Here is a 15,988-nt window from a genome sequence, read left to right as displayed (position 1 = left end):
CGCCACTGCCTCTCATCTCACTAGCACTGCAGCTACTCTTTGGGCCAGAGGACAACCGTCTCCACTCAACACCTACCCCCAGTCCTGCTCCAAACATCCTCTGCCCACTCTTCCACACGCCACTTGCCCAAGCATGATCCTGCAGCAACCCCTTTGGAAAAACACGGCCAAATTTTGGCCATCACCACCAAATAAAAACACCCCGAGGCTGTGCATTGGGGCCACTTTAGGATGCTTGTATCCCCAATCTTCTCTTGGTCTTGCAAATTGAGTTCTGCAGCTTTAAGACTGGGTCCAGGAGTCAAGGAGGAGGCAATAGGCGCTGAGTTTGTTATCACAGACTGCACTAGCTCCCCAGCATCCTTCACACTGACTGTGCTATGCACAGTGGACAGCTGCACAGAGGCTCTCCTTTGCTTTTGCTTACTTGTTCTGCCTAGCTGACGCCAAGAAGCTACCTGGACTCTGGCGGGTTTTTGGAGGGATTTTCTTTTATTTTATCTTATTTTTTTTTTTTAACCTTCTTCTCGGAGTTGTTCCAACCTGCTCCGGACTGAAAACCCAGAAGAGCCCCAGGAGCTCACACCCGTGGCCCACTAGGTCTGGCCTGGGCTGCGGCATTTCCGGGCATCGGAGGGACTGAGAACAGACTGAGTGAGCCGGGCTGCGACCCACCAAAGGGACTCTTCTGAATTTGTCATCTCTTCGGAGCAGCAAGAAGCTTTGCGGTTTAGTACGTTCACTTTTGGGCTGGGAAGCGCTCTCCCGGTTAAATAAAGAGTTTATTTTCCACTTCTCTCCAAGGAAGTATTTCCTCAAACCAGCTGGGGGAGGGACTACTTGAATCTCTTTCCTAGACGGACCCCATTCAGAGGTTTCCTCCCAAAATTGCCCTAAACCACGACATGCCGGAAAGACACGCTGCAGCTCATCACTTTAAGCCATGCCGTACTCCAGCCATCCAATCCATGGATCAGCAACGAGGTCGTGTAGGACAGCGTCAAACCCTTTGCACAAGTCCAGGCACACCAGGTCACTCCCTCTGCCCCTAGCCACCAGTGCTGCCTAGCCCGAGCCACAGAACAACAAAACTTCCGGGAATGGCGAGCTTCCACTTCGCAAAGCCATCTTCCCTCCTACCAATCACCTCCTTGTTTTCCAGCCGTCTTAGCGGAATTTCTCTTTCCCGGAGAAGCAGCCTCATCGTTTGGCCTGCAACAAAGCTCACACTCACTGCTCTGCAGTTCCCACGCTCTTCTGCTTTTCCCTTTGCAAAAACAGCCGTCGTATTTCCCTACTTCCACTTTCCAAGGACTTCAACTGACAAGCACCGCTTCCCAAAAATCATCCACCTTGGCCAAGCAACTCCATAGAACAATTCCCTCAGCACTCACGCGTGAATCTCATCAGGTCCCAATGCACGCCAACATATTCCGGTTCCCTCCGTGGGCTCAAACCTCATCCTATCCTACGCTGCCCTTGGCACCTTCATTCTTCATGCAGGGCTCCCACCCTTGGCCTTTGACGACTTCCGCACTGCGGCTGCAGCTCGCTGACACGCCAGGCTACAAACAACGGCTCATCTCCACAGCCTCTTTTCCCCAAAAGCCTAAAAGTTTCAAATTCCACACTCCACTCATAGCAACAATCCCACTATGTCCCCACAAGCCCCAGCCACATCATCCCCCACGCACATCTCAAAGCACCACCAATTCCTCTTCACCGCTCCCTGCATTTTGGGCCTTTCTTTAAAGACATCTGAAACTACCTGCAAATCTTCTCTACTCCAGCTGAAGAAGAAGCTCGGCTCCCCCAGCCTTTCTCACAAGTCATGTGCTCGGCTCCTCCCTGCATCTCCACAGCCATCCCCTCCAAGAGCTCCAGCCCTCCCGCTCACGAACTAAAGAGCCCTGAGCGGGACACGCTCTCCCAGGAGAGGCCTCTACCAATTCCAAAACACAACAGCACTTCTTTGACGGACGACAGTCGCCTTTCGCTCTCTGCTGCCTCATCCACGCAAGCAGGGCAAAAACAACCGTGCCCAAGCACGGGGGCTCAACACGTGGGGTCACGGACACAAAGCAAGCAACGCACGAGCAGCAAAGCTCTTCCTCTTTTCCCACTCCTCCTTCGCTTTGCCTAGTTTTTTCATGTCTTGCTGGCTGACACTTCAGAATCCAAGAGTGCACCAAGGCAACCTCCGTGCAAGAACACTCTCACGGCTCCAAGGCCCATGCCCACAGACAGCCCCTTGCACACCGCCACTGCCCCAGGCATTCACTGCATGACCGAGAAACCCAGGCCCGGCCCACTTGACATCACTGCACATCCTTTGCAACCACAAAAGGAAAACGCTGGCAAAGATGAAAATAAAGGCAAGCCACAAACTGAAAGGAAAAGCGACCACAGCCACTACCACAGCTTTCCAGGTGGAAACCGATCCTAGGCACATAGGAGACTTCAGCTGCACACTACAGGCCCTAAAGCTGGCCCTGCAGCTGCAAGGGAACACCCAACACCCCTCCCCAACACACCTGGCCCCGACGCCTCTGACCCATCGCTTTCGCAACCCTGGGCACCCACTACTGCCACTCTCCCCCGGCACACCGCTGCCACCACAATCCCCAACCACACGCACCCCAACAAAACGCTGCCCCGAGACCACCACAGCCACCAGCCCCGACTGGAAAGCACGGGCGGAAACTCCCAGCAATCAGAAAGCGATGAAGGGAAACCTGCCGCCATACAAAGCCCCAAGCCCCGCAGCACCCCAAGTACAGCCACCACCGGCACAACCAGCGCCACCCAGCCCCACCAGCCTCCTGCCCAGCACCACCCCACAGCACACACAGCCCCAGCATGGCTGCTGCGCCCACAGCCACACGGCCACGCCTGCCGCACGCAGCCACGGCCCTCCTGCTCCTCCTCACCGCTCTCGCCACCACCCTCGCCTGCCAACACCTCTGGACACACGACGACGCCTTCCCCGGCGACGCCCTGCGCCTCCTCCACGACATGGCTCCCAGCCACGCCCAGCCCTGCCACCTCCAAGAGCGGCCCTTCTTCCCCGACACCCTCCCGCACAACAACCTCCTCCCGCGCCAAGCCGCCGCCACCGCCCTGCGCATCCTCCAGCACCTCTTCCACACCCTCAGCACCAACGCCACCCACCAGCACTGGCCCGCCCAGCCTCGCAGCGCCCTCCTCAACAAACTCCAGCACCACGTCCACCACCTCGAGCAATGCCTCCCCGACAACGCCGCGCTCTTCCAAGGACCACGCAACCCGCTGCTCACCATCAACAAGTACTTCAGTCGCATCCAGAGCTTCCTCCACGCCCACAACCACAGCGCCTGCGCCTGGGACCACGTCCGCCTCGAAGCTCGCGCCTCTTTACGGCACCTCCACAGCCTCACGCGCGCCATGCGCCGCTAGCACCAACGCCCACACACCAACCCACCCCCACGCCCCCACACCTGCGCCCCAAACCCACCTCACCCCCCCAACCTGGGACAACGGACACGGCTGGAAGCACCGCACGGCAACTGCAGCCTACAGCCACTGCGCCTGCATTCATACAGCCTCTCCCAGGGATTCGCACAAAGGACTTCCTCGACGTGGTTACACCGTGACTTGTTTATTTTATTTATTTATTTGTTCATTTATTTATTTGTTTGTTTGTTTGTTTGTTTATTTATTTATTCAGCTATTTATTCTTCTACTTACTCACTTCTATATGCCAGAAAAAATAAAGACCTAGGACAAAAATGCTCGCCACTGCCTCTCATCTCACTAGCACTGCAGCTACTCTTTGGGCCAGAGGACAACCGTCTCCACTCAACACCTACCCCCAGTCCTGCTCCAAACATCCTCTGCCCACTCTTCCACACGCCACTTGCCCAAGCATGATCCTGCAGCAACCCCTTTGGAAAAACACGGCCAAATTTTGGCCATCACCACCAAATAAAAACACCCCGAGGCTGTGCATTGGGGCCACTTTAGGATGCTTGTATCCCCAATCTTCTCTTGGTCTTGCAAATTGAGTTCTGCAGCTTTAAGACTGGGTCCAGGAGTCAAGGAGGAGGCAATAGGCGCTGAGTTTGTTATCACAGACTGCACTAGCTCCCCAGCATCCTTCACACTGACTGTGCTATGCACAGTGGACAGCTGCACAGAGGCTCTCCTTTGCTTTTGCTTACTTGTTCTGCCTAGCTGACGCCAAGAAGCTACCTGGACTCTGGCGGGTTTTTGGAGGGATTTTCTTTTATTTTATCTTATTTTTTTTTTTTAACCTTCTTCTCGGAGTTGTTCCAACCTGCTCCGGACTGAAAACCCAGAAGAGCCCCAGGAGCTCACAGCCATGGCCCACTAGGTCTGGCCTGGGCTGCGGCATTTCCGGGCATCGGAGGGACTGAGAACAGACTGAGTGAGCCGGGCTGCGACCCACCAAAGGGACTCTTCTGAATTTGTCACCTCTTCGGAGCAGCAAGAGGCTTTGCGGTTTAGTACGTTCACTTTTGGGCTGGGAAGCGCTCTCCCGGTTAAATAAAGAGTTTATTTTCCACTTCTCTCCAAGGAAGTATTTCCTCAAACCAGCTGGGGGAGGGACTACTTGAATCTCTTTCCTAGACGGACCCCATTCAGAGGTTTCCTCCCAAAATTGCCCTAAACCACGACATGCCGGAAAGACACGCTGCAGCTCATCACTTTAAGCCATGCCGTACTCCAGCCATCCAATCCATGGATCAGCAACGAGGTCGTGTAGGACAGCGTCAAACCCTTTGCACAAGTCCAGGCACACCAGGTCACTCCCTCTGCCCCTAGCCACCAGTGCTGCCTAGCCCGAGCCACAGAACAACAAAACTTCCGGGAATGGCGAGCTTCCACTTCGCAAAGCCATCTTCCCTCCTACCAATCACCTCCTTGTTTTCCAGCCGTCTTAGCGGAATTTCTCTTTCCCGGAGAAGCAGCCTCATCGTTTGGCCTGCAACAAAGCTCACACTCACTGCTCTGCAGTTCCCACGCTCTTCTGCTTTTCCCTTTGCAAAAACAGCCGTCGTATTTCCCTACTTCCACTTTCCAAGGACTTCAACTGACAAGCACCGCTTCCCAAAAATCATCCACCTTGGCCAAGCAACTCCATAGAACAATTCCCTCAGCACTCACGCGTGAATCTCATCAGGTCCCAATGCACGCCAACATATTCCGGTTCCCTCCGTGGGCTCAAACCTCATCCTATCCTACGCTGCCCTTGGCACCTTCATTCTTCATGCAGGGCTCCCACCCTTGGCCTTTGACGACTTCCGCACTGCGGCTGCAGCTCGCTGACACGCCAGGCTACAAACAACGGCTCATCTCCACAGCCTCTTTTCCCCAAAAGCCTAAAAGTTTCAAATTCCACACTCCACTCATAGCAACAATCCCACTATGTCCCCACAAGCCCCAGCCACATCATCCCCCACGCACATCTCAAAGCACCACCAATTCCTCTTCACCGCTCCCTGCATTTTGGGCCTTTCTTTAAAGACATCTGAAACTACCTGCAAATCTTCTCTACTCCAGCTGAAGAAGAAGCTCGGCTCCCCCAGCCTTTCTCACAAGTCATGTGCTCGGCTCCTCCCTGCATCTCCACAGCCATCCCCTCCAAGAGCTCCAGCCCTCCCGCTCACGAACTAAAGAGCCCTGAGCGGGACACGCTCTCCCAGGAGAGGCCTCTACCAATTCCAAAACACAACAGCACTTCTTTGACGGACGACAGTCGCCTTTCGCTCTCTGCTGCCTCATCCACGCAAGCAGGGCAAAAACAACCGTGCCCACGCACGGGGGCTCAACACGTGGGGCCACGGACACAAAGCAAGCAACGCATGAGCAGCAAAGCTCTTCCTCTTTTCCCACTCCTCCTTCGCTTTGCCTAGTTTTTTCATGTCTTGCTGGCTGACACTTCAGAATCCAAGAGTGCACCAAGGCAACCTCCGTGCAAGAACACTCTCACGGCTCCAAGGCCCATGCCCACAGACAGCCCCTTGCACACCGCCACTGCCCCAGGCATTCACTGCATGACCGAGAAACCCAGGCCCGGCCCACTTGACATCACTGCACATCCTTTGCAACCACAAAAGGAAAACGCTGGCAAAGATGAAAATAAAGGCAAGCCACAAACTGAAAGGAAAAGTGACCACAGCCACTACCACAGCTTTCCAGGTGGAAACCGATCCTAGGCACATAGGAGACTTCAGCTGCACACTACAGGCCCTAAAGCTGGCCCTGCAGCTGCCAGGGAACACCCAACACCCCTCCCCAACGCACCTGGCCCCGACGCCTCTGACCCATCGCTTTCACAACCCACTACTGCCACTCTCCCCCGGCACACCGCTGCCACCACAATCCCCAACCACACGCACCCCAACAAAACGCTGCCCCGAGACCACCACAGCCACCAGCCCCGACTGGAAAGCACGGGCGGAAACTCCCAGCAATCAGAAAGCGATGAAGGGAAACCTGCCGCCATACAAAGCCCCAAGCCCCGCAGCACCCCAAGCACAGCCACCACCGGCACAACCAGCGCCACCCAGCCCCACCAGCCTCCTGCCCAGCACCACCCCACAGCACACACAGCCCCAGCATGGCTGCTGCGCCCACAGCCACACGGCCACGCCTGCCGCACGCAGCCACGGCCCTCCTGCTCCTCCTCACCGCTCTCGCCACCACCCTCGCCTGCCAACACCTCTGGACACACGACGACGCCTTCCCCGGCGACGCCCTGCGCCTCCTCCACGACATGGCTCCCAGCCACGCCCAGCCCTGCCACCTCCAAGAGCGGCCCTTCTTCCCCGACACCCTCCCGCACAACAACCTCCTCCCGCGCCAAGCCGCCGCCACCGCCCTGCGCATCCTCCAGCACCTCTTCCACACCCTCAGCACCAACGCCACCCGCCAGCACTGGCCCGCCCAGCCTCGCAGCGCCCTCCTCAACAAACTCCAGCACCACGTCCACCACCTCGAGCAATGCCTCCCCGACAACGCCGCGCTCTTCCAAGGACCACGCAACCCGCTGCTCACCATCAACAAGTACTTCAGTCGCATCCAGAGCTTCCTCCACGCCCACAACCACAGCGCCTGCGCCTGGGACCACGTCCGCCTCGAAGCTCGCGCCTCTTTACGGCACCTCCACAGCCTCACGCGCGCCATGCGCCGCTAGCACCAACGCCCACACACCAACCCACCCCCACGCCCCCACACCTGCGCCCCAAACCCACCTCACCCCCCCAACCTGGGACAACGGACACGGCTGGAAGCACCGCACGGCAACCGCAGCCTACAGCCACTGCGCCTGCATTCATACAGCCTCTCCCAGGGATTCGCACAAAGGACTTCCTCGACGTGGTTACACCGTGACTTGTTTATTTTATTTATTTATTTGTTCATTTATTTATTTGTTTGTTTGTTTGTTTATTTATTTATTTATTCAGCTATTTATTCTTCTACTTACTCACTTCTATATGCCAGAAAAAATAAAGACCTAGGACAAAAATGCTCGCCACTGCCTCTCATCTCACTAGCACTGCAGCTACTCTTTGGGCCAGAGGACAACCGTCTCCACTCAACACCTACCCCCAGTCCTGCTCCAAACATCCTCTGCCCACTCTTCCACACGCCACTTGCCCAAGCATGATCCTGCAGCAACCCCTTTGGAAAAACACGGCCAAATTTTGGCCATCACCACCAAATAAAAACACCCCGAGGCTGTGCATTGGGGCCACTTTAGGATGCTTGTATCCCCAATCTTCTCTTGGTCTTGCAAATTGAGTTCTGCAGCTTTAAGACTGGGTCCAGGAGTCAAGGAGGAGGCAATAGGCGCTGAGTTTGTTATCACAGACTGCACTAGCTCCCCAGCATCCTTCACACTGACTGTGCTATGCACAGTGGACAGCTGCACAGAGGCTCTCCTTTGCTTTTGCTTACTTGTTCTGCCTAGCTGACGCCAAGAAGCTACCTGGACTCTGGCGGGTTTTTGGAGGGATTTTCTTTTATTTTATCTTATTTTTTTTTTTTAACCTTCTTCTCGGAGTTGTTCCAACCTGCTCCGGACTGAAAACCCAGAAGAGCCCCAGGAGCTCACAGCCATGGCCCACTAGGTCTGGCCTGGGCTGCGGCATTTCCGGGCATCGGAGGGACTGAGAACAGACTGAGTGAGCCGGGCTGCGACCCACCAAAGGGACTCTTCTGAATTTGTCACCTCTTCGGAGCAGCAAGAGGCTTTGCGGTTTAGTACGTTCACTTTTGGGCTGGGAAGCGCTCTCCCGGTTAAATAAAGAGTTTATTTTCCACTTCTCTCCAAGGAAGTATTTCCTCAAACCAGCTGGGGGAGGGACTACTTGAATCTCTTTCCTAGACGGACCCCATTCAGAGGTTTCCTCCCAAAATTGCCCTAAACCACGACATGCCGGAAAGACACGCTGCAGCTCATCACTTTAAGCCATGCCGTACTCCAGCCATCCAATCCATGGATCAGCAACGAGGTCGTGTAGGACAGCGTCAAACCCTTTGCACAAGTCCAGGCACACCAGGTCACTCCCTCTGCCCCTAGCCACCAGTGCTGCCTAGCCCGAGCCACAGAACAACAAAACTTCCGGGAATGGCGAGCTTCCACTTCGCAAAGCCATCTTCCCTCCTACCAATCACCTCCTTGTTTTCCAGCCGTCTTAGCGGAATTTCTCTTTCCCGGAGAAGCAGCCTCATCGTTTGGCCTGCAACAAAGCTCACACTCACTGCTCTGCAGTTCCCACGCTCTTCTGCTTTTCCCTTTGCAAAAACAGCCGTCGTATTTCCCTACTTCCACTTTCCAAGGACTTCAACTGACAAGCACCGCTTCCCAAAAATCATCCACCTTGGCCAAGCAACTCCATAGAACAATTCCCTCAGCACTCACGCGTGAATCTCATCAGGTCCCAATGCACGCCAACATATTCCGGTTCCCTCCGTGGGCTCAAACCTCATCCTATCCTACGCTGCCCTTGGCACCTTCATTCTTCATGCAGGGCTCCCACCCTTGGCCTTTGACGACTTCCGCACTGCGGCTGCAGCTCGCTGACACGCCAGGCTACAAACAACGGCTCATCTCCACAGCCTCTTTTCCCCAAAAGCCTAAAAGTTTCAAATTCCACACTCCACTCATAGCAACAATCCCACTATGTCCCCACAAGCCCCAGCCACATCATCCCCCACGCACATCTCAAAGCACCACCAATTCCTCTTCACCGCTCCCTGCATTTTGGGCCTTTCTTTAAAGACATCTGAAACTACCTGCAAATCTTCTCTACTCCAGCTGAAGAAGAAGCTCGGCTCCCCCAGCCTTTCTCACAAGTCATGTGCTCGGCTCCTCCCTGCATCTCCACAGCCATCCCCTCCAAGAGCTCCAGCCCTCCCGCTCACGAACTAAAGAGCCCTGAGCGGGACACGCTCTCCCAGGAGAGGCCTCTACCAATTCCAAAACACAACAGCACTTCTTTGACGGACGACAGTCGCCTTTCGCTCTCTGCTGCCTCATCCACGCAAGCAGGGCAAAAACAACCGTGCCCACGCACGGGGGCTCAACACGTGGGGCCACGGACACAAAGCAAGCAACGCATGAGCAGCAAAGCTCTTCCTCTTTTCCCACTCCTCCTTCGCTTTGCCTAGTTTTTTCATGTCTTGCTGGCTGACACTTCAGAATCCAAGAGTGCACCAAGGCAACCTCCGTGCAAGAACACTCTCACGGCTCCAAGGCCCATGCCCACAGACAGCCCCTTGCACACCGCCACTGCCCCAGGCATTCACTGCATGACCGAGAAACCCAGGCCCGGCCCACTTGACATCACTGCACATCCTTTGCAACCACAAAAGGAAAACGCTGGCAAAGATGAAAATAAAGGCAAGCCACAAACTGAAAGGAAAAGTGACCACAGCCACTACCACAGCTTTCCAGGTGGAAACCGATCCTAGGCACATAGGAGACTTCAGCTGCACACTACAGGCCCTAAAGCTGGCCCTGCAGCTGCCAGGGAACACCCAACACCCCTCCCCAACGCACCTGGCCCCGACGCCTCTGACCCATCGCTTTCACAACCCACTACTGCCACTCTCCCCCGGCACACCGCTGCCACCACAATCCCCAACCACACGCACCCCAACAAAACGCTGCCCCGAGACCACCACAGCCACCAGCCCCGACTGGAAAGCACGGGCGGAAACTCCCAGCAATCAGAAAGCGATGAAGGGAAACCTGCCGCCATACAAAGCCCCAAGCCCCGCAGCACCCCAAGCACAGCCACCACCGGCACAACCAGCGCCACCCAGCCCCACCAGCCTCCTGCCCAGCACCACCCCACAGCACACACAGCCCCAGCATGGCTGCTGCGCCCACAGCCACACGGCCACGCCTGCCGCACGCAGCCACGGCCCTCCTGCTCCTCCTCACCGCTCTCGCCACCACCCTCGCCTGCCAACACCTCTGGACACACGACGACGCCTTCCCCGGCGACGCCCTGCGCCTCCTCCACGACATGGCTCCCAGCCACGCCCAGCCCTGCCACCTCCAAGAGCGGCCCTTCTTCCCCGACACCCTCCCGCACAACAACCTCCTCCCGCGCCAAGCCGCCGCCACCGCCCTGCGCATCCTCCAGCACCTCTTCCACACCCTCAGCACCAACGCCACCCGCCAGCACTGGCCCGCCCAGCCTCGCAGCGCCCTCCTCAACAAACTCCAGCACCACGTCCACCACCTCGAGCAATGCCTCCCCGACAACGCCGCGCTCTTCCAAGGACCACGCAACCCGCTGCTCACCATCAACAAGTACTTCAGTCGCATCCAGAGCTTCCTCCACGCCCACAACCACAGCGCCTGCGCCTGGGACCACGTCCGCCTCGAAGCTCGCGCCTCTTTACGGCACCTCCACAGCCTCACGCGCGCCATGCGCCGCTAGCACCAACGCCCACACACCAACCCACCCCCACGCCCCCACACCTGCGCCCCAAACCCACCTCACCCCCCCAACCTGGGACAACGGACACGGCTGGAAGCACCGCACGGCAACCGCAGCCTACAGCCACTGCGCCTGCATTCATACAGCCTCTCCCAGGGATTCGCACAAAGGACTTCCTCGACGTGGTTACACCGTGACTTGTTTATTTTATTTATTTATTTGTTCATTTATTTATTTGTTTGTTTGTTTGTTTATTTATTTATTTATTCAGCTATTTATTCTTCTACTTACTCACTTCTATATGCCAGAAAAAATAAAGACCTAGGACAAAAATGCTCGCCACTGCCTCTCATCTCACTAGCACTGCAGCTACTCTTTGGGCCAGAGGACAACCGTCTCCACTCAACACCTACCCCCAGTCCTGCTCCAAACATCCTCTGCCCACTCTTCCACACGCCACTTGCCCAAGCATGATCCTGCAGCAACCCCTTTGGAAAAACACGGCCAAATTTTGGCCATCACCACCAAATAAAAACACCCCGAGGCTGTGCATTGGGGCCACTTTAGGATGCTTGTATCCCCAATCTTCTCTTGGTCTTGCAAATTGAGTTCTGCAGCTTTAAGACTGGGTCCAGGAGTCAAGGAGGAGGCAATAGGCGCTGAGTTTGTTATCACAGACTGCACTAGCTCCCCAGCATCCTTCACACTGACTGTGCTATGCACAGTGGACAGCTGCACAGAGGCTCTCCTTTGCTTTTGCTTACTTGTTCTGCCTAGCTGACGCCAAGAAGCTACCTGGACTCTGGCGGGTTTTTGGAGGGATTTTCTTTTATTTTATCTTATTTTTTTTTTTTAACCTTCTTCTCGGAGTTGTTCCAACCTGCTCCGGACTGAAAACCCAGAAGAGCCCCAGGAGCTCACAGCCATGGCCCACTAGGTCTGGCCTGGGCTGCGGCATTTCCGGGCATCGGAGGGACTGAGAACAGACTGAGTGAGCCGGGCTGCGACCCACCAAAGGGACTCTTCTGAATTTGTCACCTCTTCGGAGCAGCAAGAGGCTTTGCGGTTTAGTACGTTCACTTTTGGGCTGGGAAGCGCTCTCCCGGTTAAATAAAGAGTTTATTTTCCACTTCTCTCCAAGGAAGTATTTCCTCAAACCAGCTGGGGGAGGGACTACTTGAATCTCTTTCCTAGACGGACCCCATTCAGAGGTTTCCTCCCAAAATTGCCCTAAACCACGACATGCCGGAAAGACACGCTGCAGCTCATCACTTTAAGCCATGCCGTACTCCAGCCATCCAATCCATGGATCAGCAACGAGGTCGTGTAGGACAGCGTCAAACCCTTTGCACAAGTCCAGGCACACCAGGTCACTCCCTCTGCCCCTAGCCACCAGTGCTGCCTAGCCCGAGCCACAGAACAACAAAACTTCCGGGAATGGCGAGCTTCCACTTCGCAAAGCCATCTTCCCTCCTACCAATCACCTCCTTGTTTTCCAGCCGTCTTAGCGGAATTTCTCTTTCCCGGAGAAGCAGCCTCATCGTTTGGCCTGCAACAAAGCTCACACTCACTGCTCTGCAGTTCCCACGCTCTTCTGCTTTTCCCTTTGCAAAAACAGCCGTCGTATTTCCCTACTTCCACTTTCCAAGGACTTCAACTGACAAGCACCGCTTCCCAAAAATCATCCACCTTGGCCAAGCAACTCCATAGAACAATTCCCTCAGCACTCACGCGTGAATCTCATCAGGTCCCAATGCACGCCAACATATTCCGGTTCCCTCCGTGGGCTCAAACCTCATCCTATCCTACGCTGCCCTTGGCACCTTCATTCTTCATGCAGGGCTCCCACCCTTGGCCTTTGACGACTTCCGCACTGCGGCTGCAGCTCGCTGACACGCCAGGCTACAAACAACGGCTCATCTCCACAGCCTCTTTTCCCCAAAAGCCTAAAAGTTTCAAATTCCACACTCCACTCATAGCAACAATCCCACTATGTCCCCACAAGCCCCAGCCACATCATCCCCCACGCACATCTCAAAGCACCACCAATTCCTCTTCACCGCTCCCTGCATTTTGGGCCTTTCTTTAAAGACATCTGAAACTACCTGCAAATCTTCTCTACTCCAGCTGAAGAAGAAGCTCGGCTCCCCCAGCCTTTCTCACAAGTCATGTGCTCGGCTCCTCCCTGCATCTCCACAGCCATCCCCTCCAAGAGCTCCAGCCCTCCCGCTCACGAACTAAAGAGCCCTGAGCGGGACACGCTCTCCCAGGAGAGGCCTCTACCAATTCCAAAACACAACAGCACTTCTTTGACGGACGACAGTCGCCTTTCGCTCTCTGCTGCCTCATCCACGCAAGCAGGGCAAAAACAACCGTGCCCACGCACGGGGGCTCAACACGTGGGGCCACGGACACAAAGCAAGCAACGCACGAGCAGCAAAGCTCTTCCTCTTTTCCCACTCCTCCTTCGCTTTGCCTAGTTTTTTCATGTCTTGCTGGCTGACACTTCAGAATCCAAGAGTGCACCAAGGCAACCTCCGTGCAAGAACACTCTCACGGCTCCAAGGCCCATGCCCACAGACAGCCCCTTGCACACCGCCACTGCCCCAGGCATTCACTGCATGACCGAGAAACCCAGGCCCGGCCCACTTGACATCACTGCACATCCTTTGCAACCACAAAAGGAAAACGCTGGCAAAGATGAAAATAAAGGCAAGCCACAAACTGAAAGGAAAAGTGACCACAGCCACTACCACAGCTTTCCAGGTGGAAACCGATCCTAGGCACATAGGAGACTTCAGCTGCACACTACAGGCCCTAAAGCTGGCCCTGCAGCTGCCAGGGAACACCCAACACCCCTCCCCAACGCACCTGGCCCCGACGCCTCTGACCCATCGCTTTCACAACCCACTACTGCCACTCTCCCCCGGCACACCGCTGCCACCACAATCCCCAACCACACGCACCCCAACAAAACGCTGCCCCGAGACCACCACAGCCACCAGCCCCGACTGGAAAGCACGGGCGGAAACTCCCAGCAATCAGAAAGCGATGAAGGGAAACCTGCCGCCATACAAAGCCCCAAGCCCCGCAGCACCCCAAGCACAGCCACCACCGGCACAACCAGCGCCACCCAGCCCCACCAGCCTCCTGCCCAGCACCACCCCACAGCACACACAGCCCCAGCATGGCTGCTGCGCCCACAGCCACACGGCCACGCCTGCCGCACGCAGCCACGGCCCTCCTGCTCCTCCTCACCGCTCTCGCCACCACCCTCGCCTGCCAACACCTCTGGACACACGACGACGCCTTCCCCGGCGACGCCCTGCGCCTCCTCCACGACATGGCTCCCAGCCACGCCCAGCCCTGCCACCTCCAAGAGCGGCCCTTCTTCCCCGACACCCTCCCGCACAACAACCTCCTCCCGCGCCAAGCCGCCGCCACCGCCCTGCGCATCCTCCAGCACCTCTTCCACACCCTCAGCACCAACGCCACCCGCCAGCACTGGCCCGCCCAGCCTCGCAGCGCCCTCCTCAACAAACTCCAGCACCACGTCCACCACCTCGAGCAATGCCTCCCCGACAACGCCGCGCTCTTCCAAGGACCACGCAACCCGCTGCTCACCATCAACAAGTACTTCAGTCGCATCCAGAGCTTCCTCCACGCCCACAACCACAGCGCCTGCGCCTGGGACCACGTCCGCCTCGAAGCTCGCGCCTCTTTACGGCACCTCCACAGCCTCACGCGCGCCATGCGCCGCTAGCACCAACGCCCACACACCAACCCACCCCCACGCCCCCACACCTGCGCCCCAAACCCACCTCACCCCCCCAACCTGGGACAACGGACACGGCTGGAAGCACCGCACGGCAACCGCAGCCTACAGCCACTGCGCCTGCATTCATACAGCCTCTCCCAGGGATTCGCACAAAGGACTTCCTCGACGTGGTTACACCGTGACTTGTTTATTTTATTTATTTATTTGTTCATTTATTTATTTGTTTGTTTGTTTGTTTATTTATTTATTTATTCAGCTATTTATTCTTCTACTTACTCACTTCTATATGCCAGAAAAAATAAAGACCTAGGACAAAAATGCTCGCCACTGCCTCTCATCTCACTAGCACTGCAGCTACTCTTTGGGCCAGAGGACAACCGTCTCCACTCAACACCTACCCCCAGTCCTGCTCCAAACATCCTCTGCCCACTCTTCCACACGCCACTTGCCCAAGCATGATCCTGCAGCAACCCCTTTGGAAAAACACGGCCAAATTTTGGCCATCACCACCAAATAAAAACACCCCGAGGCTGTGCATTGGGGCCACTTTAGGATGCTTGTATCCCCAATCTTCTCTTGGTCTTGCAAATTGAGTTCTGCAGCTTTAAGACTGGGTCCAGGAGTCAAGGAGGAGGCAATAGGCGCTGAGTTTGTTATCACAGACTGCACTAGCTCCCCAGCATCCTTCACACTGACTGTGCTATGCACAGTGGACAGCTGCACAGAGGCTCTCCTTTGCTTTTGCTTACTTGTTCTGCCTAGCTGACGCCAAGAAGCTACCTGGACTCTGGCGGGTTTTTGGAGGGATTTTCTTTTATTTTATCTTATTTTTTTTTTTTAACCTTCTTCTCGGAGTTGTTCCAACCTGCTCCGGACTGAAAACCCAGAAGAGCCCCAGGAGCTCACAGCCATGGCCCACTAGGTCTGGCCTGGGCTGCGGCATTTCCGGGCATCGGAGGGACTGAGAACAGACTGAGTGAGCCGGGCTGCGACCCACCAAAGGGACTCTTCTGAATTTGTCACCTCTTCGGAGCAGCAAGAGGCTTTGCGGTTTAGTACGTTCACTTTTGGGCTGGGAAGCGCTCTCCCGGTTAAATAAAGAGTTTATTTTCCACTTCTCTCCAAGGAAGTATTTCCTCAAACCAGCTGGGGGAGGGACTACTTGAATCTCTTTCCTAGACGGACCCCATTCAGAGGTTTCCTCCCAAAATTGCCCTAAACCACGACATGCCGGAAAGACACGCTGCAG

The 15,988-nt window shown here is 55.9% G+C and overlaps 2 protein-coding genes across 35 annotated transcripts in view; one reads left to right on the top strand and one right to left on the bottom strand.

Moving 5' to 3' along the window:
• Nucleotides 1-15,988, bottom strand: part of UBAP2 (ubiquitin associated protein 2) — a 224,130-nt gene that overhangs the window by 72,541 nt on the left and 135,601 nt on the right. The window lies entirely within an intron of this gene.
• LOC148219926 (interferon-like) lies at nt 2,860-3,435 on the top strand. Its single transcript, XM_088156301.1, has one exon. It carries the CDS (start codon nt 2,860-2,862, stop codon nt 3,433-3,435), a length of 576 nt encoding a protein of 191 aa, XP_088012427.1.

This window comes from Sturnus vulgaris, chromosome Z (assembly GCF_052056855.1).
Source record: "Sturnus vulgaris isolate bStuVul1 chromosome Z, bStuVul1.hap1, whole genome shotgun sequence".
Taxonomy (NCBI): Eukaryota; Metazoa; Chordata; class Aves; order Passeriformes; family Sturnidae; genus Sturnus; species Sturnus vulgaris.
Note: the sequence above shows the minus strand (reverse complement) of the source record. Positions and strands in the feature narration are given on the sequence as shown.